Genomic DNA, 23,961 nt, shown 5'->3' with positions numbered 1-23,961 from the left:
TGCCAATGCCCATGGTCCAACCCCTTCTTGCTCATCTTCCTTCAGTGCTGGACCAAGTGCCACCCTCCACGGTCCTTCCTGGCAGGGCCCAGCCAGGGTCTGTCACTGAAGCTTGTGGGATTTGCTGAGGTCTGCAGCTCTGCTTTGGGGTAAGTGCAGCCCATTGGGGGGGAGCTCCATCAGGCAGCACATTGGGCCTTTTCAAGAGACTTTCCACCAGTTTCATGAACACGCTGTGAGCCATACTGCAAACTTCTGCTTCAGAAGCTTTTAAAATAATTGCTACTATATCACCATCATCCAGTCTTCCTAAAGTGTATTTTATAAATACGGGAGAGCTATGGGTTTAATTTAAATATGACCTCAAGCYGTACGAGGCACAGAATAGCCTGCTCTTAACTGGAGTACGGATCTTCATATTTTTGGCACCACTGTGAGGAAAAATCACTTAAAATCCCACAAAAAGCTAAATCTGCACAACTGTCTTCTGGACATCAGCAGTAATTCTGGCAGGTCTACTACAATAGAATTAATTAAAACACCCAACCTCCTAAATGTAAAAGAGTATATTAAGGTTGCAGAATCAAAACACTTAATGTCAGTCTTTTACTGAGTCTTTAATTACATTCTTTTTCTCATGCTATGTAAGTAAACTGGGACTGAGTCTACTCCCTTGCAGAGGAGCATAATATCTGCACGGCTTCAGCTTTATATGCTGCAGATATTGAGGAGCACGTAAGGAATGAGGCCGTGAAGAGAAGCGTGTCCTCATCACTGCACTTGAATGCTGCACCATGGAGGCAGGCTCTACACTTACCTTGACAGTAGTGTTCCTGTCAGCTGGTGGGTGATTTAAAAAAAAAATATTCACAAACAGTAACCTGGCTTCTAATTTCCAGAAATGCAGAGGGTTCATAGCTGCAGCTTAAGTCCCTGGAGCTGTACACTAAATACTTAAAAATTCAAAATATTCTTAAAAATCAGATTCTGCATGTRGCTAGAGCAAACACTGACTGATTGCCTTTTTCTGCAAGAATGTTTAGCCCTAAAGGAAAGCAATGACCAACAGAACAACTGTGTGTAAYGCATCTTGGCAGTCTCATATGAACAAAGTGACCAAATTAATTCTGCATTCTCAGTTTCTGCATTTTCTGTTCTCAGTGCAGATAGATTTTACAATCTCTGATTATCACAGATTCATAGATAAATGAGTAATATAAACAAAATATTCACACCTAATTCTTAAACTTAGATACCCTAGCACAGGATTGATCCATCCCCTTTACATCCTCATCAACATATGGATTCACAGTCCAGGCTTCTTCCTAATAGGGCCAGTGGGGAAGCTCCTGAAGCACCAAGCTGTTATTCTCTATGCAGACAGGCCACGCAGAAAAAAAACTAAAAATCAGTATGTGCTGACAACAAAAATAGAGTCCTAGGTCTTGAGATTGGTCTAGGACTCTATTGGATTGACTTGAGATTGACCTAGGGTCAATCCCAAGTTTTGGAAAGGGGCAGCATACGCACACTTATTCTTCTGATGCTTGCAATCTGCTAAAGCAAATCATGAAAAGGGAATTAAAACATTCCTGACACCAGGGCAAATCTTCCTTTGAAATTCAAGACCTGCTCCAGAGCATGACCTTCTTCAAGTTTCTTAAACAATGGTTGAAAATTCTTTCTTTATTTGCTTCTAATAGGATAAACAATGACATCCACCAATACAGCAGGACCATTTAAAAAATCAGCTTGAGGGAAACTGTCAGCATGAAATCTTTCAGCCCAATTAATCAGAGTTTAGAGTGAAAAAAAATRTAAGCAATGGAATTACAGAATTTCTTATGGCAAGTGGTAATGAACTTGTTTTCCAGTAGAGATTTCAATCTTACACTGTAAGTATTCTAAAATTAGGGCATAAATATGTATGCTCTTAGCAATTCCGAAATCCAGTCTTAAGAGGAAAAAGGACCTCTGATGGGGGGGAATGGGCCCCAGGCTTGAAGTTACGACAACCAAATTTCATTGCTTTTTCTGATGCTGATCTGCTTTTGTGGGTTAAGTATCTTTTTCTTTGTACTTTCTTTCTTTTCTATTTATGCTTTAAGCTCTTCATGGCAAAGACCATCTCTTCCTCTACTTTTGCACATCAACAGTCAAAAAGGGCCCCTGCAGATCCTAGAAGCAATACCAGAATTTACCTATTGAACTACAGCAACCCTTCTATTTAATTTCTGATTTTGAAAATCCAGGTGCAGCAAGGCTCATAGAGGACACCAAACGCAAGGCACGCCTCAGAACCAACAAACAGGGTCTGCATTTGGCACGGGGCAYCCAGCAAAGGCACCCAAAGGTGGAGCAGTTGTCAGCCTGCTCAGCTTCCTAAGCAGTGCAGACAAATGCCAGGGCACAGCACCGGGCTCTGGGACACCATGTGAGTGATTCTTTAGCCTCAAGCTTTCCTAGTCTCCTGGAACAAATCCAGGTACCCTTTTTCCTGCAGAGTAAGGCCCACACTGCTATACCTTTACTTTGCTAGAACAACGCAAATGYGTTCCAAAGCACAACTTTAATTAAGCATTAGTGTTTAAAGGAGGAGAAAGAAGTCAATTATTACCTGCTCCAGGGGAGGAAGGTTCAAACATACTAGATGTGTCACTGCATGTGTTAGAGGCTTGCTCAGAGAGCTTCTTTTTTGCACTTCCATCTGCAGACTTATGTGACTTCTTTTTATTCTTCACCAGGATTTTGTACATTAAATCCATAGGGCTTGGGAGGGGAACCCCAGGTTCAAGCTTGCAGGAAAGGAAGAGAAATTTTTAGCAACAGGAACATACATGAGCTTACTGCAAATTCTTAGGGCCTGTCTTGCTAGATGCAAGACAATTTTGTAACCTCTCATAGCCCTTTTAAAATGAAATGTGCTTTCCACAAGAGGTAACCACCCTCCTAAAAGAAACAAGGCTACAGGGGACACTTAAGAAGAAAAGAAAAATGTCTTATGAAATGTCTACAGTAATGACTGTAATAAGTATTAGTTCAAATGTGAAAGCCTACATTATCAAATGGCAGCTATGAGAATGAATTGCACTGAGAAGACCACAATTCAGAATATCAGAATAAYATTTGCATCAGAAATCATATGCTTAAGTCACCAGCAGCACGTGCTTTTAACCCCTTCCTTCAGCTTCTAAGTGGGAAGGGTGTATGTAACAAATGACACACAACTAGCATGCTTATTTAGGCATTCACAGAGATATTTSTCATCTAATAAATACCAAGCCATATTACCGGATATTTTTCCAATGGATCCATAAGCAATGCATCTCCAAATATTAATCTGCAGTACTCTGCCATTTTTGCCTGCTGTTTAGGGCTAAAGGAGGAAAAAGAAAGACATAATCGAGATCTGCTCATGCTACAACCTGAAAACAGYAGCAGTGGTATATCTAACATCCCTAAATTAGATAAAATTTCTGATTCTACCATTGTGAATTGTTTGCAGAGATGTAAATATATCGTGCAATTACTTGAATTCTCTGATAGAGCTTATCAAAAGGATTATACCTGAGGTAAAGGCACTGTTCACTTGAATACTAGTAAAACAGAACCCATAACATTGAGGTACATTTTCATCTTGAAAATGAACGAATGAATGAAAAATAAAAAATGTTAAGGTAGTGTATGGCAATAACTGTAACATGAATTTATTTGCCTCCTTCAGGCAATCGCTGTGTTTGATACAGGGCGCCCAGCTCGCCGGCCAGGCCCACACCGAGCTCTGTGCCTCTCYGACCTGCAAACCCGCGCTGTGTGAGGCCTGTCCTCACCAGCAAAAGGCACAGGGGAGATGTCATGATGCTACCACGAGGCGATACTGCGTTCTGCTGGACAACAAGTACTGGCACAGCTGTATTTTATACGCATTTCAAACCATGTGCATGTAACACACATATATCCGGGACAAACCCACCACAAAAGCCTTCCTAGCCACGGTCTGGACTTAACAAGCTGCTAGGTGGAGCTGCTGGATGATAATTTTAGCTCCTTATTTGGATCAGTGGTGAATCTCTTTTTCATCAGATGCTGTGCCAAATTTTACCATAGCAAATTACTTTGGTGTTTTTCGTGACATCCTCTGAAGGAGAAGCCAAACCTCAGCAAACTTTACTTATAATCAGTTTGCCCAAAATGCAGCCCAAGAGTAAAGTAATTCCTGCGTATCGCAGTGACAGGAGTTTTAGGATGGAATATGGGTTACGCTGCTTAGAAAGCCTGGCATCATAAATGCAGCGCAGTGCTACAGCCACCCGCTTTCTACTTCCAGACAACCATGTGTTTTTGCTCTGTATGCCTGTTTAAGAGCTGTAACATCTGAGCTTAGGTCTCTTTGAAAGTTTCTATTTTTGATACCCTGATGGGAAGTTTCAATTAAGAAAGGACAGGTTGATATTGCTTAATATAACTTCTTCAACTGGTTTCTAATTATAGCATGGAAGTTACATGGATGGTACAAGCAATTATGGTTCTTTGGAGCTATTTCTCAGGGGAAAACACTCGGGTATATATGAAAAGAAGTACTCATCCCTTTTTTTTTTTTTATGGTAGAACAACATACAACCCTGTGTGTTTAGAAAGCTTGAAAATCCCAACACTTACTGTTGTATTTTATTAGATTTAATAAGAACTTCCTCTTCTTGAAAGTGGTTTTAGCATATGTGACTAATCTTCTACACAACAAAGTTTAAAGATATAACGGTGGGTTCCTTTTAAAGGCTCTCTAAATTATCAGAACAGTAAAAAAGCTCTTCCCTAAACTGCTCTCTTTTCATACCTGCACAACTATTCACCTTCTTGCTGTCCAGGCAGTTCCCCTATCAGATTAAGACCACTTGGTATGAGGTGGTCCCTGAGCATCTGACACTGGAGCAGTTCCCGGGGTTGGCAAGGCCAAAYGGGATAGAGCCTGGATGGCATTTAAATCCCCAAACACCATTTCCCTGCGTTCAGCATTCTGGTGGCACTTGGTGCCAGTACAGGGTAAACTGGTTGCCAGCTCAGTAGTTACAAAATGTTTTGTGAGCAGCTTTTAAATGATCCCACAAAGCTACGCAAGGGCTGCACGCCGTCTACAGCACTRCAGTATTTCATTAATGCTCTCCTCTACATGCAGCTGATTCTGCAGAAAAAGCTGTAAAATTCAGAGGAGGACAAGCAAGCCAGTAGAAGAAAGAACCCACAAGTGAGAAGATGATGARAAGAATAAATCAAGCCATGACAGTATCTACTTGTCAGCTATCAAGGAAAATAGAGGCATGTCATTTTACTTTAGTAAAAGCGCTGACTGGGTATTTGCTATCACTCTTGCTCCAAGAGTTAAGTTACAAGGAAATGGATCTCAGTCTTCTCCACCAGCGTATATTTTGAATGGATCCATGCTCCTAGGATCCAGAAAGTTCAAAGGATGTATCCTCAAATCAAAAGAGTATGATTATTTAAAATTCAGTACCCATGAGATCAGACATCAGCTTCTTTACAAGGGCACATCAATTTCAAAAAAAATTTGCAGTAGAGAACAGAAAGCACCATGCAAAAACTAAATCTAATAATTTTCACAAGATCACCACAGTTACAACAAATTCTTTTCATCTTCCATGTTTCACTACATACTTATCTCAAAGACAAAGTGAAAATAATTTCATGCAGCATATTTTGGCTTAGCATATAAATTCCAAAGTCCTCACTTCCCAAAAGAAGGAGGAACAGGAAAATTAGATAAACACCTAGAAGGCCTCACTGACTTCCTCATGCAGACTGGGGGCCTGTAGCAGACACCCACAGCAGTGTCTCCCATGTCCTCCTGCCCTTCAGTCCTTACCCACAAGCTCTCAACTTACTCCTCGTGCACCCCTAGGCAGAGCTTCCTACGTTCCAGTTGCTCTCCTACATGAAGAGCAACCCCTCCACCCCACTTTCCTGGTCTGGCCTTCCTAAAAAACACGTAGCCATCCACGACAGAGCTCCAGCCATGCCAGCTCCTCCAGCAAGGCTCTGGAACTGCAGCGAGGTGGCCGCCCTGCCACCGCACACACATCTCCACAACAACTCCCTGAGATGCCTGCTTTTCTACACCATGCTGTTCTGCATCAGCATAATTCCTCACTTGTGTTGTTATGAAGAAAAACAGCAGATACTTCCTAAAGTAAAAACCAAGTCCTCAACAACAGCTATGAAAAAAATCCCTCAAGATTCATGTAATTGACTGAAAATTGATTTTCTTGAAAACGCTGACTTTTTCTACACATGTACGACTACCACCATATGTATCTGGACTGGTAGCACATAGAGTAAATATATATCCCCCAAAAGATATCAGGGCAAGACAAGATTAACTGGGGACATGGAACTTAGAGAAATGGAAATACACAGTATATGAAGAAAAATATTTTGTTAACTTTACTGCACTGTTTTTATTTTGTTTTACAATGTTTGCATTATGCCTATGGTAAAGGTCAGTCCTGGAGGCTCTTTGGTATTACTGTTGGACTTCTCCTAACTTTGTCTTATAACTTTTGCAGAGATCATTCTTCTGTATAAGACATAAATAAAGACCCAAATCCTTCCCAGAAGTGTCTAAAATGATTTAAAGTGTAGGAAGAAAAAGTGATAAAAATCCTGTTAATATTTGAAATAATAATTCCAGAAAGAAAGCAGCAATATGAATAACTGTAATTAAATTTAATCTTGGAAGCAATCTTATATGGATACTGCTCAAGGATCACTTAACCTTTTGCTATGTCATCAGTGCATTTCTAATTATAGAGTGTCTGCTTTCAGATTTGCAGATAGCTTATCTTCTTGCAAGCCCAATTTCAAACGTCAAGGTCTTCTCGAGGTCTTTCCAGCATTTTCAGGGCACTTTTCTATTTTTTTGACAGACCCATGTCTTTTCTTAGTACTGTCTTTTTTTAGTATGTACATTTTGACTTCAATCAAAACAACTGATAGATATTACCCACAATATTTTATATATTCTGAACACTCACCTCTATTKCTGAACTTCTTACTATCTAATAACAACTTGCAAGTTACTTGTCTAGTAACTTAAACAAGAATGAATATACCACATACTGGAAGTACAGTAAAGAAAGGAAAAATTATTCACATGCTATAAAACCATTTCAGAAGAATCCTAGGAAAAACATTGAGAGAAAGCAAAATGAGATGATTAACACTAAGTGCTAAAAAGGAATTTGTTCACTAGGCAGACAAGAAAAAAAGCAATAAAGGTATTTGCATGAACACAAACCAAAAAGAAAAAAAAATGCAATTAAACCATAATAGAGATTAACATTGTCCTATCTATCAAGACGATTAAAAACATATTTACCTCTGAAAAACACAGTCTTTTTTAAAAGAGACATGAATAAAGAACACAGGTAAAATCCTATCTGTGCTTAAGTCAACGGCAAGATTACTACTGATTTATAGGGCAGCAGCATTTCACTCACGAATATTGACCCTCCTAACTTGAAACCAGAAGAAAAATTTATCACCCAACAGAAATGAGAATTGATGTTTGGGAACTTGTTTGAGAGCAGTTCTATAAAAAACATTCATAGCTTTGTTTTTAATAGTCATGGCCAAAAGCATCTTTCAAATCTAGAAGAAAAACAACATTCCAAGTAAATGAAAAGACAAAAGGARCATTCCATGAAATTAGGTGAAGGTTTCTTTGAGTGGCATGACTAATTGCAGATTTCTCTAGCAACTAGTGAAGAAATGAAGGGATAATTGTAGCAGTCAGTAAAATAACTACAAATTATTTTCAACCAAAGCAAAATGAGAAATCACACACATTAGGTCTCATAATTTACTGCAGAACAAAAAAAAACTAAAACCAATAAMTAGCAATAAGGCCTCGCAAAGAGAAAATAGTAGATAGTGTCTTATCAAAACTGCTTTACTAAAAACTTGCTAATGTCATAGTAACACATAAAAAAACTATCAGATAACATAGATARGAATGACTGATTTTTCCATGGCTAGACTTCTCTGAAGAGAAAGGTCCACTGGTTTCTGTGGGGTGTATTATAAAGATGAGACTAATGCAGCAGGAATTCTTCTCCCTCTTTGAGATGTTCCTGTAGTCTCACAACAACTTCAGTTCTGACAGGAGCTTTATCCTGCAGTTTTAGAGCCACTTTTATATAGATAACATATCTGATATGAATTTATTTACTTCTTTACTTTCCTAAAATCAGACCACCCTAGAACACCTGAAGATTTAACTCTTAACAATTTTTAAAAATGGAAAATTTACTCACAGTAAAATAAATCAGATGCCAATTTTTCTCACCTGCCCTACAGAAACACAGTCAATATAAATTTAAAAAGTTCAGAAGAATGAATACAGAATATGCTACTTTGAAGAAGGACAGTGGGAAGCACTGTGAAAAACATAAAACCTACAGCTGTAAATGAGCTTAAGTGAGTCTAAGGATTTCAAAAGAAAAGAAAGAMGGGATTTCTTGGAGAAAAGAACTAAATATAACATCTTTGTGATCTTTCACAAGGAGGCAGAACTGATTAAGCAGGATTTAACAGTTAGGTTGCCATTTCAGTCCTAACCRTGTGGTCTCAAAGGGTGAGCTGAGTTAGCTCTTATTTGCCTACAAMGGTAGTGTAAAATAATACCATATAGGACAAAGGTGGAATATCTCACATCTCAGATATTTTCATTACACCACTTTTGATACAGTCACATCTGTGCTCAGAACCACTCTTACATTGGTAGCTCCTTCTACTAGTTCSTTCCTTTATGATGAGAATGTTCCTCCTAAAACAATGGAGAACCCTCATCCTTTGCTCCCTTTGAGGAGAAAAAGTGCAAGTATCTTCTCTGATTTGCATATATGCAAATATATTGTCTATATCATTAATAGTTGTCCCAGAGACTTTTTTTTTCTATTTTAAATTAAGAAGGCCTCATTTTAAAAAATGTCCATACTGATCCTTTTGTAGTCCTGGTTATTACATGGTTCTGGGCTATCAATCACTGGAGTAACAGAACAAAATCTGACTAGAGAATATGTCTATAGTGCAGCATGGGGTTGTGAGTGAAATACTGCTTCTTTTTCTTTGGTGAAGTACTGTCTCACTCAAGCAGTGCCTCTTGTGGCTACAAATTTGGCAGAATTTCACTCACAATTACCCAAACATTCATTTTCGTATGAAAATTCTAGTTCAGAAATGTGTTCAAGAACATGCACAATTTATTCTGGTTACTTAGGCTGGTATAATATTTTGGGTAAGAACCATTTATAACGTCAGGTAATAAAACTATCTCAAACATATACATAATCCTGTGCTTACGTGAAAAAAAATATAATACTTAAAAAAGGAAACATGGTGATTACTTACGAATCCACRTGATTTTCAAAGGAAAGGAGGATTGGAAAAGGTGATGTTTTAAATGCACACTCAGCAATAGCTTCTATTACTTCCTAAAGAATTAAAATGCATACAGTTACAAATCTACGTGTCTAAAGGAACGGTATTTTGGTCTATGCAAAGCAAACAGAGAAGAACCCAAACACAGACTCATATCCAGACTACCTGAAATGAAACCCCGCTCTTCCATWCTGAGTGTCCCAGAAAGCTCTGGATATGCCTTTGTAGCCACCAAATTTTTCAGTCTGAACTGTAATCAGACCTCCAAAATGTTTGAACAGTCTCTAGCCCTATATTACTCCATAAATGAGTATATACACTCCATAAATTACTCCATATACCCAACTAAATCGATAGTTCAAATGTAAAACTTGGGGGTTTTTTTGCATGGAAWTGTTCCATGCCCGAAGCTATGGTTTGCATGAATTATTTTGCATAATAGTAAACATGCTTTGACATTTTACATTTTCTACACATCATCTCTACCAGCACTCATCTGTAAAAGCCTTAGATAATCTAACTCACAAGTTTTCCTTTTCCTTTCCTTTTTTTTTTTTTTTTTTGACGTACCAAACAAAACTCCCAAAGGCATAAAAAGAAAGAAAAGGGCATTTCAGTTGCAGGAGTTGACTCTGTAATCGTCATCAGACGCAGGGCTCCGAACCTGAAGCTTTTGCAGAAGCTTCTTTGCAGCTTTGATGGAAGAAGGCAGCTGTAATTCTGGCAGAGGAATCATCCAACTCATTTTAGGTAAGTGCACAATATATCCTATAGCAATGCATCACTGTTGGAAGTTACTCAGATTTCTTGTCAGTGGAACTTGTGCACCGAAGACTTCACATACTCATTGCTGTCAACATCTGTAGCGTGAAGGAGCCCATGAGCTCCCTCTCAAACTGTAAGGATGACTAAAAGCTGCAAGATTTATTTACTTTAGTCAAGCCCTCTGTTTGGAGTTCTTGTTTGTCTTCTGTATGTTTTGAAGTTCAATTCAGAAGCGTAACCACTAGAAATGCCCTTCCTGAAGTGAAAGCTGAGCCTCTGGCTCCTTCTTACCATTTCATACTGTAGAAGCTGAGCTTGAAGAAAAGCACAAGCTCTCTCAGAGCTACTGGTGCGAGCTAGGATATACCAGCATTTGTGGTCTTCACACAAGCTTAGATTTCACATAAGCTTGACACAAGTGGAAACGCAGCTCAGGCACAAATTGCCACAGTGTCCCTTAGAAGATGAGAAACCAGCTCTTTCAGCACACTCAGACACATGATGAATGACTGTATTTAATAAACTGCAATTGCCAATGTTGAAGCACTTCACATATCACTGACCATTTGTAAGCTTCAACTAAGATCACTTCTAGCCTTTSGAGTAAAAAAGAAAGGCAAAGCATTTATCCAAAGAGCAGGGAATGGCACAGGAGGCTGGATGCAGACAGGCAGGAAGCGGCACATTCCCATCAATCATTCTCCTGCTGAGGGACAAGACCTACGGGTGTCCCCTAGAGTCACGGCTGCCTCTCACTTGCTCTCCAGCTCCAGGAAATCACTAAGTACTGCTTCTACCTCAGACTGGTCACTGTGGGTGGGATTTTTAAAAGCATCTAAGGCGAGCTTGCCACTGGAAGTGAAAAACAGGGCTGAAAGTGGGGTTACAAATGCTAAATCCTCTCATCAGATGCTTTCCACCCAAAGCACTGGCATTAGCTTGGTTCCACCTAGCAGCACCTCACCTTGGTCACAGACCATCGTACAGGGCTTAGGAAGAAGTGAGACTGGACRTGAGAGGTCCTGCAGAGAGCAGTCCCCAAGTCTTTCTGGGCTCTTTAGTCGTGATGATCTGCTCGTGGGCTGGACCTGATGGTTCTCTAGGGTTCATCTATCCAAAGCGAACACAAGACAGCACAAAGGAGGTGACTGTCCCCCTACCTCCTCAGGCATGTCTAAGTGAAGACTTGGGCATGAGCAACACAGCTGATAGGCAGGTCTACTCTTCAATGAGAGCTTGGTCTGACATTGCACTTTCAATGCGGCCATTCTGCAATGACTTGGGAACATGAAAGCACAACTGGGACTTCCACGTCTTTGAGCCACTCTGAGTATCCTGCTCAGACATGTGCTGATGTTTCCAAGATTTACAGGCTATTTTTCTCCTTTTAGAAATGTTASACTCCTCAGTCCTACCATTTACAAAGGTAAACTGGAAATCTATGACAAGCTGTTTCTAAAGGACCAACAGCTCATACTCAAAGATACAACATATGTCACACTTTTAACATTGCTTTGATACCATGATCAAATTCCTCTTAGATTTACACAACAGAGCTGAACCTAGACAKAGGTGATGTTCCACATAAGAGCAAAACTGTGCTATATGCTTGCATACAGAAGCAGGCAGTCTTGCTCTAGCTATGGGAAATAACTTCCTAAATTGCATTCTCAACTAGGAAGAAAAGATAACATTCAGTATATGCAGGGGAAAATAGTCTTAAAGACTATTAAAGACTATTATTATTAAAGACTAGGCTGAGACAAAATCTGGGAATAACGAAGTCAGACATTGGTTCACTGGAGAAACAGGCATCTTGGTGATTCAGTTTTGCAGCGCCTTCTAATATGAATGCAAATCTTTTTGGACAGGAAAGAACAAGATGGTAAGTTCTGTGTCTTACTTCAGTGGCAGAATGACTCACCTGAAACAATTCTCCAAGGCATATACCAAGTACACACACAGACTTCTGGTTACGGTGTGAAAAATATTTTTGTTTCTCTACAGATTCTCCTGCTTGCTGCCACTGACAAAACTTCACAAATTGCTGTATGTCATAAGGGAAGGTAAAAAAACCCAACAACACACAGCAAGATATGAATCTGAGGCAGTGAAAGGGGGCAGCCTGAAGAGAAGCATTGTGTGCTATGGTCACTCCACACTGCTGCATGCAGGATTCCCTTCCCGTGCTGGGAAGCGCAGCTGTACTACACACTAGTCCTTCTTCCCAGTCTTACTAGCTCCATATCTGCTCTTAGATCCACTTCACACTTGCCCTTTTGGAGTGCAAAACCAGTTGCAGCAGCAATATTGGTCTTCCAGCTCTAAATGCATGGGCCTGTTTTTGCATGGGTCCCTCCATGAGACATTCCACATACATGTGCACTGGGGCACAGACTTGGATGGGCCCTAGAAATGACACAGTTTCAGATCCGCTGATCCCACAGGCAATCATCTCATATAAACCCTTTTGTTCAGATTTCCACGCTCACCAACAGTCCCACCCTGTGAAAGATGAGAACCCCGCAACTTCCTTCCTCTCCCAGTGACCCTGCACATGCTCCAAAACCTCCTGTGAAAGCATCCKTTCACTCCCACACCATTCTTCCCGTCTCCCTCTGCATTAATAATCTCCGAGTGCATTATTTTCAAGCCTAGCCACGTACTCGTCACGCACTCGATGCAAAAGGCCAGGCCCGGGCCGGGGCACCGCGCGCTGCTGTACCTTGAAGGATATTTCGGTCGTCATGGTGAACCCGTGGGTAATGACGGGCTCCTCTTCGGCCGTCCGTCCTTTCCAGCAGTCGAGCTCCACACAGCGGCAGCCTGACAGGAGCACTTGCCGATACATCTCCACTGAGGAGTTCCCAGCCAGCTGCCCGGCTGCGACAACACAACGAGAACGTGACAAAAAGGGGAGGCGTCCCCGGGAATAAAGACAAATAATCTAATGAAAATTAAGGCTGGCAGCATCTTTTATCCTCAGCTGACGGCAGAAACACTCCAAAGGACACAAAAACCCCCATGGAAATGACTTAGACTGAGTCAATGCTATGGTCTGGATTCTGCCTTTAGTCAAGTTACTGTGAGTGAGAAGGAATAATGGAATAGATGCCCGTATGGTTATCCTGATACAAAAGTTTTGTGAAACAGCATCAAATAAAATAATATATAAATATAAAATGACTATCTCCGTTCTTAAAAACTTTGCTATCCTTGGGCAAGCAATGTGAGACATAAAGTCAACTGAACACAGCAAAATTATGTCTTCTCATCACATGTGATATAGTTTAATGCAAAATTAAACAAACCTCCTGCACAGTTATAATGGAACCACTAGTGGGTCTCCAATCAATATTTAACACAGCAATCACCACACTGAATTCATCGGTTAAATTTCTTGATGTGATACTGCATTATGTAGTGAGAAATTTAATTAGAGACTACAAGTTTCCAAATAGAAATCTAAAAATAAACAGGGAAAACACAGCTCTACCCATAGTCACAATTTAAAAAAATGAAATAAATCAGGTTGTTGTGTTCATGAAAGGATTTGGAGCCAGGCTGTCTTCACCTGCTACAGCAGGCTTGGTTCCAGTAACACTGATACAAATTTCTTGCAACAGAGAGGTAAAGATAATAAAAGGATGGCTTAGCGAGTGTTTTGGATATGGAGAGAACAAGATGCAATTTCCTGCTTTGTAGCAGACTTCCTGAATGGGAATTTCTGGGTTTGCTGAATGGAATTCACTTGCTTTTGAAGCAGGCAGGGAGCTCATTTATTCCAGAGATTCTTCACTGATAGGGTCATATAAATACTTGAGCTATACTAACATGGTGTAATGCAGATTAATCCTCATTTACGATCTCTTTGGTTCAGTGTTCAAATTCCATTTTGGGAACCACACGTTTTGGTTTGCTGCACTAAATATCATTGTCTGCTTTCCCTGTGCTTTTTACCCTCCATTATAAATCGTAACTAAAAAACCCTTCCGTTTGAAAATTCCTGTTTAATGTGTGTGTCCAGTACACGAGGTGGAACCATCACAAACGCTCCACAATAAATCCACCTTACTTCTACTGAAATCCATAAGAATTCTCAGCTCCCATATTTCCATGGGAAATACGTTAATAATAGAAGGAGTTAGACGGTGCTGGATGACTCTGAAAATCCAAAGAAAGAGCTAGCAAAGCGACAGCATGTTTCTTTTTTTACTTCAGTTGTCTTCTGTGTTTCTCCTTGGATTATGGCAGGTTGTCTTTACTCACACCACTGCTTTTCTTTGGAGCAGTCGCAGTGTGCAGGGTGAGCAGTTGCTCTGTTTCCTGCAGGATGCAAGTAAGCACAAGCCTGTAGCAAGGGCCAGCACCACAGGTGTTTGTGCACCCGTCCTCATAATCTGCTTTTGAAAACAGCTCTGATTATACGGATCCTCTGAACTGTGCTGCCTGAACAACTGCATTCGTTTAGCTGTTTGCTTTCACTTCCCTCTGTACCCTTTCTTTTCCCTTAAAGGATATGGAATTTTGATTAACAAAATATTTTATGATTAGTGAACTCTGCTGTATTTCCTTGGAGACTACTGTCCATTACATTTTGGACTATGAGATCTTTGACCTTCAAAAGTCCTTAAGTAAATTGTGACAAGCATCACTTGCCATATCACACCTCTCCATGCTGCCTTATTAATAAAACTCAGCCCTTTTGGAAGGATTCCTGGTAAGAATGAGTGGATATTCAGCCTCCATAATGTTCAATCTCCAGAAGGCTCCAAGGCCTGAGTGCAAAACGGTAGCAAATGTTTCAACAGACTCAATATTCAATAAGAATATTAAAAATATGGAACAGCAGAAAATTTCTCTCAAATGCTCAAATGTTTTTTACACATTTTTTATAAAATTCTGCTGTGTGACTCTCAAKCTGCAGCTCTTCCAAGCTATCCCTTTAATAGATACATTTTAAATGTGCTCATACAGATACCAAAGGGAATGCTTGCAGTATGATATTTTTAATATCCTGTGTGCAGATCATAGTTTTAATGCTGGAAACTGAAAGTATTTTTTATTCCTTTCTGTAATACATACGGCATCTGTGGTGACACCATGACATTTTTATCACCTTACATTGCATCGGATAAGGAGAAACAGATTCTGAAAAAAATTAGCTTTTCTAAAATATATTGAGCCAAATCATATATGACATAAATAACTATATAAAAAAATTATAAAAATTTTATTTATATTTAAATAGATATATTTATAAAAAATAAACTAAATGACACTAAAGTTTGTGCTAATTTGTATAACCTGAGGCTCTGACCCATGTTTTCCCATATATATCCGTTCCTCAATTCTAGAGCTTGAAGCCACTTGCTTCTCAGCAAATGGATCCTTCTCCGATTCATTCACTGCTGTTTTCCCATTTTTCTACTGTGTCCCTGTGTACACCCTGTACATTCCAAAAGAGCTGATCTAAGAGAAGCAAAATCCAGATTTCACGTGCATTTCCCTGGCTAGGCCCTCAAAGAGGGCACCGYGACACATGGAGACTTCCACAGGGAGCCCTTCTCCTGCTCATGGCTCTCCTTATCTTCATTTTACACATCTCAGCTGCAGTTGGATGGAGACAGGTTACCTGACCGTCAGCAGGGTTTAATCCTCTTTGGAGAAAGGGTTTCAGAAAACAACAGTTCTGTTATTTCAGCACATTTCAACTAGTTGGCCTTAAAACACTAAAACCAGTAGTAAGAACAGACACCAAACCTCTTGAAAAGTCACTATGAAGAAAGAGTGAATTCCCTTAGAGGGAACTAAATGCTTTAAAATACTGGATTTCTTTGTTCTTCCCAAGAATGTTGCAACCCAGATCTGACCAAACAGTAATTGTTTTTGTACACTTTATGTTAACCTTGGTTGCTAGTAGAGATGAATCTTCTTYGAAAATTTTATTGCCAACTGCTGATAAGAATTACAGTAATTAACTCTGCTTTGAAGACACCATCTATATGATTGTTTCTCTCCTTTTCAAGATGTTTCTGTTCACTTTTAAAAGTGGAAACTCACTTCGAATATGACTTCAGAAAAAGGGAACTGGTGGGAGAGAAGATGTATAGGGGAGAGTAGGCACCCGTAAATAAAATGAAAAGATAAGCTGAGATTTAATAGCGCCAGWATCAACACCCAGGCATCAAAACTGGAGTAATGATATAAAAATTTGAGAGTGACCAAAACCTTGTCTACACAGAAGTCTGCTTAATTTCACAGCTATCTTCCCACAAMTCAAACAAACTAATCAAAGCCAAAGTGGAAGACAAAAAAGAGTGAGAAGGTGGGAATCATCTGCAGTACCACGGAAAGGTGTGTGCATTGACATAYGGACAGTCCATGTAATCTTAATCCTAGCTAATTTGGCTCCATATGRTGCTATATCATAGTTAAAAACAACTGTCCATCTTGCATATAATCTTTATTAATATAATGGCTACGTATTCAAATTCTTGGCATTTTTTTCCACCATATCTTGGCGTTAGGGAATGAGTGAGCAGCATCCACTACCTCCCTTCTTTTATCCACACCTCGGTTCCCCCCTAGTCCATCCTTCCTGCCCCATCCTCCCTGGGGGCCTGACACAGTTCTGGGGAGGCAATGACCTCCTCAAGGAGGCACAAAAAACTTCTTCTGGGTCAAGGGACAGAACTGGGCTTTCCAAAAGCTCCACCTGAGACCACACAGAGCATCTCTGCACTTTATAAAGCACAATAGCTTTCCCTCTGCTGATTTATTTTTTAATAAAGAGTCACTTCAACAAGACAATTGGGAAACTGTAGCTGCTTCCACAGTTGCACTGAGTAGGCCATTGGGAGCAGAGACTCTCTGCAGCTTCCCCGCTGTGAGGTGAAATTACGGTGCTCAAATTCACTCAGTTGCTGAAAACTCAGCCCTTTTTCCTTGTCACGTGGTCCTTTATGATGCTCTGAAGGGGAATTGTGAAAAATAGTGAGAGTTGTAAAGTAAAAAAATCCCTCCAAAGCTGCTGACTGATGGAACAGGACAACCAACACTCCTTCTCATCCCTCCACCCTCRTGCTCTATCCATGTTGCCTGGCACAGTTCCCAAATCCTGCAGGAACCTCAGGGCTCTACCTCAGTTTGTGGGAATGGATTAACTTAAYTGCTCCTGGTGCAGACAGTGATGGCTCCCCCTTAGCTCAGCTTCAACCTGCTGGGGAGCTCCTGGCTCTGGGAGCTCCAACCCCGCAGCCCACCAGAGGGGCAGAAGGCCACGGATAGGGGARGCGCTGGGTCCTGCTGGATGCTCGTTGAGCCTGGCTCAAGGAGCATGAAGCAGCAGCCAACTGCAAACTGCTCCTAAGAGTGTTATTAAACCCACACGTGGAACTGGCATCACCCAGCCCTTCTCCCCTTTCGTACAGCACTGTGATCCCTAAAACCGTGGAGATGCTGTTAGGGAGGGTGAAGAAACTTCGGGATAGAGCCGAAAGCAGATAACAGGCAAAAAYAGCTATAACTGAGGAATGACTGAGAGCAGAAAAGCTGGAGGATGGCACGGGAGAAGCCTGGAATAGCAGCAGTAAAGGAGAACAGGCTTCATCACAAGACGTTTCTGGAAATAAAGAGCGTGCTGGCCTGCAAGCAGGGCAGTAGGCCGCAGTGGTGAGACACTCTAAGCCCTACACTGAGAGCTCTGCAAGCTCCTGCTGCATTCTGATCCACAGACAAGATCTGTGTTAAAGGCCTAGGGTTTTCACATTTAGCATTTCACATTTTCTCCTTCTCTGAATAAAAGAAAGAAATGCAACAGCAGTGATGCAAAATCATTATTTATCTTTGACTTTGCTGGTGTTGCTGAGAGAAATACTGCAAAGTCATTCCCAACTGTGACCAGAGCAATAACCTGGGGCAAGATAGGTGAGAAACTGGGAAAGAAAAAGAAAATAAAGAAAATAAAGAAAATAAAGAAATAAATATGACAGTAACAAGGAGAAAAAAAAAAAAAAAAAAGAAAAAAGACAAGAAGAAAAAAAAAAAAAAAAAAAAAAAAAAAGAGAGGAAAAGAAAATTTCCAGAAAGATGCCAGCCTTAGATCACTTCTTTCTTGATGGATTTTTACCTTTGTTCTAAAAAATTACATTTCCCTTAGAAAAAGAAAGCAGTAACACGTCTAAATAAATAATCAGGACTTGATGTACTGCCAAGGGTTTCCACTAAAGTCTAGGAAAATGATCGGGGTAATTAAGAATAAATTCAGAATAAATTCAGAGTGTGCACATGTTTCTTTTTAAGTTMTAATGTTATTTCTTTGTGGATCTTTTTTTCTCTTATAAAAATAACAAACAGACAGGTAATYTGTAAGGCCATAAGCACAACAATAATAAAGTATTACTAGTGAATGGTTTTCTTACTGTCCTAATAATCGTCATGCAACTAGTTGCCATTTCTTAACCCAAAGGAGGGCAAAGGTGTTGCTGAAGTTTCCTCTCCAACGGTATGAGCACTTTAGCAGGCTCCTGGAAATCCTCTTGGGTAAGAGAACAATTTAATATTATTCATTTTACAGGTTTCAGCTGAAGGAAGTCCTAGTGGGAAGAAGGCTAATGGCAACGTGGTGGTTTTATCTCATCTAGCCTGAAAGCAGAATCTAAGGCCGGCAGGTTTTGTAATATACAGATAAAAATCAAATCATTAATCTCATTGCCAGCCAGCTGTCACACATTTGCTGAACATAATGAATCCACTAAAAGGCAAGGGCATGTGTTTTGTGCCTCTAAATGTTAAAATACACACTCTCAAATGGAATTTGAAAGTGGTTTCTGCTTAATTTGTCCTCCTTTCTGATCCACTCTGAATTACTCTCCTCAATTTACTTAGCCAGGATTTTTATGTTAAAATAACACCAAAGATGATGAAGATCCGACCTCTAAATGAAGTTCCTGAAATTATTTTAAAATGTAGGCTGAAAAATTTGTAGATGCAATGAGATGGAGACTTCCACTAAAAAGCAAAGCAAATTTGAAACAGTGTCAASGTAAACTTTCKTTCTGCTAAAATAATTGTGTTATGTCACGTATGGTGCAGAGATGCTTAAAAAGCTTAGAAAGGGTTGAAYTAAATTGCATCCTCAATTCACCATTTTTTGGCTTTTGTGGTTTTAGATCTTTAGAACATGACTCTGTCCTTATCAGATCTGAGAAAAATCTGCGGTGTGGTACTTGCTATAAATCCATGTTTGTATAGGAGAGGGTTGTCTCATGTCTTTAAACCAACTTTTAAGCAGACCATGTGTTCTGCCCTCCCTGTGGGCGATGCTTCCTACACTTGTAGAAATTTGTAGGGAACAGCTTTGCTGTTGCTCCCAGTTCCTCCAGGAATTCTGCCTAACACTGCAGCGTTCTGCTAAAGAGCGTCCTAATCCTCACTGACGGAACAAAGTCTGCACTGAAGGTAAGAGGCCTGCAAAATATCATAATTAAAAATTGCTTCTGCTTAGAAAATGTCTGCAGTCTTCCAAAGAGCATAAATTTCCGCATATTGGAATCATAACTTGAAAGTGGCCACACTGATTTTCATTTCTTTTAATTCAAAGAAACAAAGTAGCTGTCAAGTGGAATACTTGTATGTGCTTTAGAACAAAACACATTTTACAGCCAAGATATAAACTTCTGAAAAATGGATGTCTAATGGAAACAATGACAGTTCATTCACTTAATGGAAGTACCAGGAAGAGCTGTAGAAAGTAGGAGCTATCACAAACACAAAACAGACTCAACTACCACATGTTCTGTTTAAACAGGGCATCATCATTGCATGGTTATGTTTGGATTACTGCATTCTGTGGTCTCATTGACTCAGTCAGTCAAGGCAAGTCTGCTAATTAAATAACATTAAAAGACTACAATTATGCAAGAAATACATTTTCAGCACATGTCATCGTACTACCTTCCTTATGCAATACAAAACAAAAACATGAATTCATATGCAAGAATAAAATTCCTTGTATGCATCTGTTTTTCAGAAATACTTGCTGTTACATAAACCAAACAAACCTGAAGTTGTGTATTTTCTCACAGGAACACATCTTAAGATCATAAAAGGAGTGCTGGAAGTTGTGTTTCTAAACCGTGCCTTACTGTTTTTAGGAGTTTTGCTTACTTTGGTGCACAAAAGGCACAGTTCAGACTGGTTAACTCATTCAAAATTAGCAGGAGCTTCTGAGTGCTAAAATATGACAGCACCTAAACATTACAACTCAGGCAGATGATATGGTGATATTACCAGATGATATGACCAGATATGGTCAGACACCAAGTTTCCACTTATCACTGAYAGGAATGTAGTGTTAGAGAGTTATGTGCTGTTTGGGGAACTCACTCTCATCTCTGAATCGAAGAAAATTTCATTGAACTCTTGACCTCACAAARAGTCAAATTTCATGTTCAGGGCAGATTTATTAGCCCTAGAGACATCTCTCATATTCTGGCTTGCTTACTTGTTTGTCTATCCTTGGTTGTCATTAAAAAGAAAAACAAACACAATTTCCTTTCCTTTCCAAACAAGGATCTGTTCTGAAATTCTACCAAAGTTGCAGAAAACTTTCCAGGGACTTCATAGAGCTTCAGATCAGAGCTTATCTGAACAATCTTATCTGCTTCTAACCTGTCAATAAAAGTATCTTTGATGTACGTGTGAAGCAGTTCAAACAACAATCAGAAGAGCTACCCTTGCTTCCCTGGACACTAARTTCTGGCATCATTCGGTGTTGATGATTTTGCTTTATCTTTTTGTATCCCCACAAATATTCTACAAACTTTTGTAAAGTAAGAAATGAAATATCTTTAACACTGTACCTGTGAGGTAGGTGTTGTGTGAGGAATTGATGAAATAGTGTGACAGTGGTTGAGACATATCTTCATTTAAATCCAGTTTCTCAGGTGGAACAACGCCATTCTCTTCTCCACTCAGATATCGCATAAATCCATCCACTGATATCTGTCCTAAGAGAAACACAGATCCAGGGAAAGCACCAATTAATCTCAAGAGCAGATTTTGGGTCACTTGGCAATAAGATACATGAAAGCCCATATAATCACTGTAGAATCACAGAATGGTTGAGGTTGGAACTTCAGAAAATCTGTCACTTGAGAAAATCTGCAGCAATCCATGATACATCTGATAGTGAGGCATTCACAGAGTACCTCTAATTGAAAAGGTCCCAGAATCTCCACAGATGAGAATTACTCTCTACATGTAAGCAAAGTGAAGTGTGARCTGCCTAATGACACAAAACAATGCAGCAATAAAACCAAATAAAATCCATCCGTCTTCGTTCATATTCCTTTCTGCTTCTAGAAAATAACTGTTCTGTCTTCAAAAGTGATTATCTGGCTTGGCTTTTATCTGTATTGATGTAGCATATAAAAGCATTTTCTAGTTAGAAAGAATGGAAAAAAAMCATCTCCTCAACAGACGATGTATATGGACAGCTACACTGTTTACGAGTTACCATTTGGGTACATTGTGTTTTGGACCATAAAGCCAAGCTATTGAGAGTTTTTTTTCATGTTTTCCTCATTTCTTTTCCATGCTCAGTAACACCCTGTAGGGATGGCTCTTCAGCACATACTGGTAGAAACAATGGGCTTGACTAAGTGGCTCCCTACCAGTAAACTTGACTTCTCTGGAGAGATAARCCCACGTGTCATGGTTGGCATGATGCTGAGCTCAGAGTGTTGCTTTTATTCATTTCCTCACAGCTTCTTGAAGGTACAAGCAGTGGCAACAGGACCAGGCCAAGCTTTTCCCCTGCCCGTCCTTTTCCCAAAACAAGGAAGGAAAAAGCACTTTTCCTTCCTGCCTTCTCTTTACAGCAATACTGGGTGTCCACTGCAGTCATCTTCCACCCACACAGCCCCAGCTCTCGAGCCCCTCTCCTTCCTCTACTGAAGGAAAAAGCAAAAAGGAGCAGAAAGAACAGCACAGATGGCTGGGTAGCTCCCTCTCTCTCTCCAAATAACCTGATGATCCAAATATATGGTATTCCTTTGAAGGTGATGTGGAAGAATCTCATTCTAGCAGGCTGAAGTCAGAAGGCCCTCATGCAGTTATTAACATAGCCCTCTTATTACAGCTACCTCATTTCCAGCCATGTAAGCAGTTTAAGAGCACTTTAAGAGAAGTCCTTTCATAGTATCAACATATAAGGCACAGAGGAATCTCACATACGAAAGGCTAAAAGGATTATCAAAATAAATTAGAATTATCAAAATAAATTAGAGTACAAGGAAGGGATTCTTCCGGGACAGGAGAAAGCATCCCTGCTAGAGAAGACCGGAAAACCAGTAAGCAGAGTCACACGAAAAAAAMCAGGCAATTTCACTCTTTTGAATCTGACCCAGGAACGGAAATATCTGAATGGAAATAAACTGCAAAGCAAGTGGGAACTAAACTTTCTTTTGTGCTTTTCACTTATGTTTCAATGCCAGCACAAAYGAACATTTCATACGCTGCAAGCAACGTAAAAACCCAACTTCCATTCTCAGCCCAAACACAACCATCTCAGTGGAGATGTGTTATTATTTTGGGACGAATTTCACCTATCAACTCTTTTGCCTGAATGTTGATTTTAGGGTTAGTGTGGATCTGCATATATGGCTTAAAACAAAAACAACCAAACAGATCTTCTTTGGAGTTCTTTAAAACCCGCTTGGATGCAGCCCTGTGCCACGTGCTCTAGGTGACCCTGCGTGAGCAGGGGGGTTGGACTCGATGACCTCTGAGGTCCCTTCCAACCTTCGGCATTCTATGATTCTATGAAACAAACAACCCCTACAGTTGTCTATATTTGAAGCTCTATCAAATCAAATTGGGACATTTTCCTTGTTGGTATTTTTACTATTTTTTCTCGCTTTCATCTGTGGATTTGCTCAATTGCTTAGTCGGAGTTAATTCAGTTACTTCCTACAGCAGAACAGGACTTCTGTATCTTTGAAGAACCATGAAGTGGCTACATGATGGGTGTCTCTCAGCAATCTTGCTTCTTGCCCTGATTCCAAAATATTCTGCACAKCATCTCTATGCAAAAACACCAGTCAACAGACTATGAACTGAAAAATGGGAGAGCTCAGTCTAGTAACTCTAAATATCTCTGTTATTCTTGCCTTTAGGGTCAACTATTATTTTTATACATTTTTTTTTTCCAAAACTTACAATCTTACACTCTTTTTCTAACATATAGAAGAAAAAGGGGCAGCCTTCTACGACTCTTGCAAAGCTCCTTGCATACACATGATGCAAATTTAGCATGTGAAATGTTTACTTAAAACCTGTATTAGGACCTTGGTATTTGGCCCTTGATGAAAGAAGAAAAGATGTCACAGTTTTAAGTTCTGATGCCACATTTTGAAAAGGACCCCCTATGGTAGCACTAAATGAACCTATTGATACAACAAAAAATTTAGTGATAATATAGAGCAACACAATTATCATTCATTGTTATCACAACAATGGTAAAATGGAAGGAAAAGCACCAAGGATCACTGTTTTAAGACTGTAGTCTGAGGGCAATCTTGTCAGGCTCCACAGCTGCTTTGTTATAGAGCAATTAATCATCCAGACAAAGCCTACAGACTTTTCCTTTCACTAGAAAAAAATTACAAGACAGAAAATCAGGAAGCAAACACTACTGAGGTTTGTCAGGACACAAAGATTTATGAACAGCCAATCTGC

The 23,961-nt window shown here is 39.9% G+C and overlaps 1 protein-coding gene across 2 annotated transcripts in view; it reads right to left on the bottom strand.

Moving 5' to 3' along the window:
• The window catches only part of PLCB1 (phospholipase C beta 1), a 145,129-nt gene that overhangs the window by 83,512 nt on the left and 37,656 nt on the right, over positions 1–23,961 (bottom strand). For both annotated transcript variants that reach the window (XM_026052907.1, XM_026052908.1), the window contains exons 7-11: positions 21,084–21,230; positions 12,944–13,101; positions 9,424–9,506; positions 3,292–3,376; positions 2,618–2,795 (exon numbers count right to left, since the gene is read on the bottom strand). In XM_026052907.1, coding sequence (XP_025908692.1) covers positions 2,618–2,795; positions 3,292–3,376; positions 9,424–9,506; positions 12,944–13,101; positions 21,084–21,230 — 651 coding nt within the window. The remainder of the gene's footprint in view (positions 1–2,617; positions 2,796–3,291; positions 3,377–9,423; positions 9,507–12,943; positions 13,102–21,083; positions 21,231–23,961) is intronic.

This window comes from Nothoprocta perdicaria, unplaced genomic scaffold (genome assembly GCF_003342845.1).
Source record: "Nothoprocta perdicaria isolate Ctin4 unplaced genomic scaffold, notPer1 scaffold_93, whole genome shotgun sequence".
In the NCBI taxonomy this organism is placed as follows: domain Eukaryota; kingdom Metazoa; phylum Chordata; class Aves; order Tinamiformes; family Tinamidae; genus Nothoprocta; species Nothoprocta perdicaria.
Note: the sequence above shows the minus strand (reverse complement) of the source record. Positions and strands in the feature narration are given on the sequence as shown.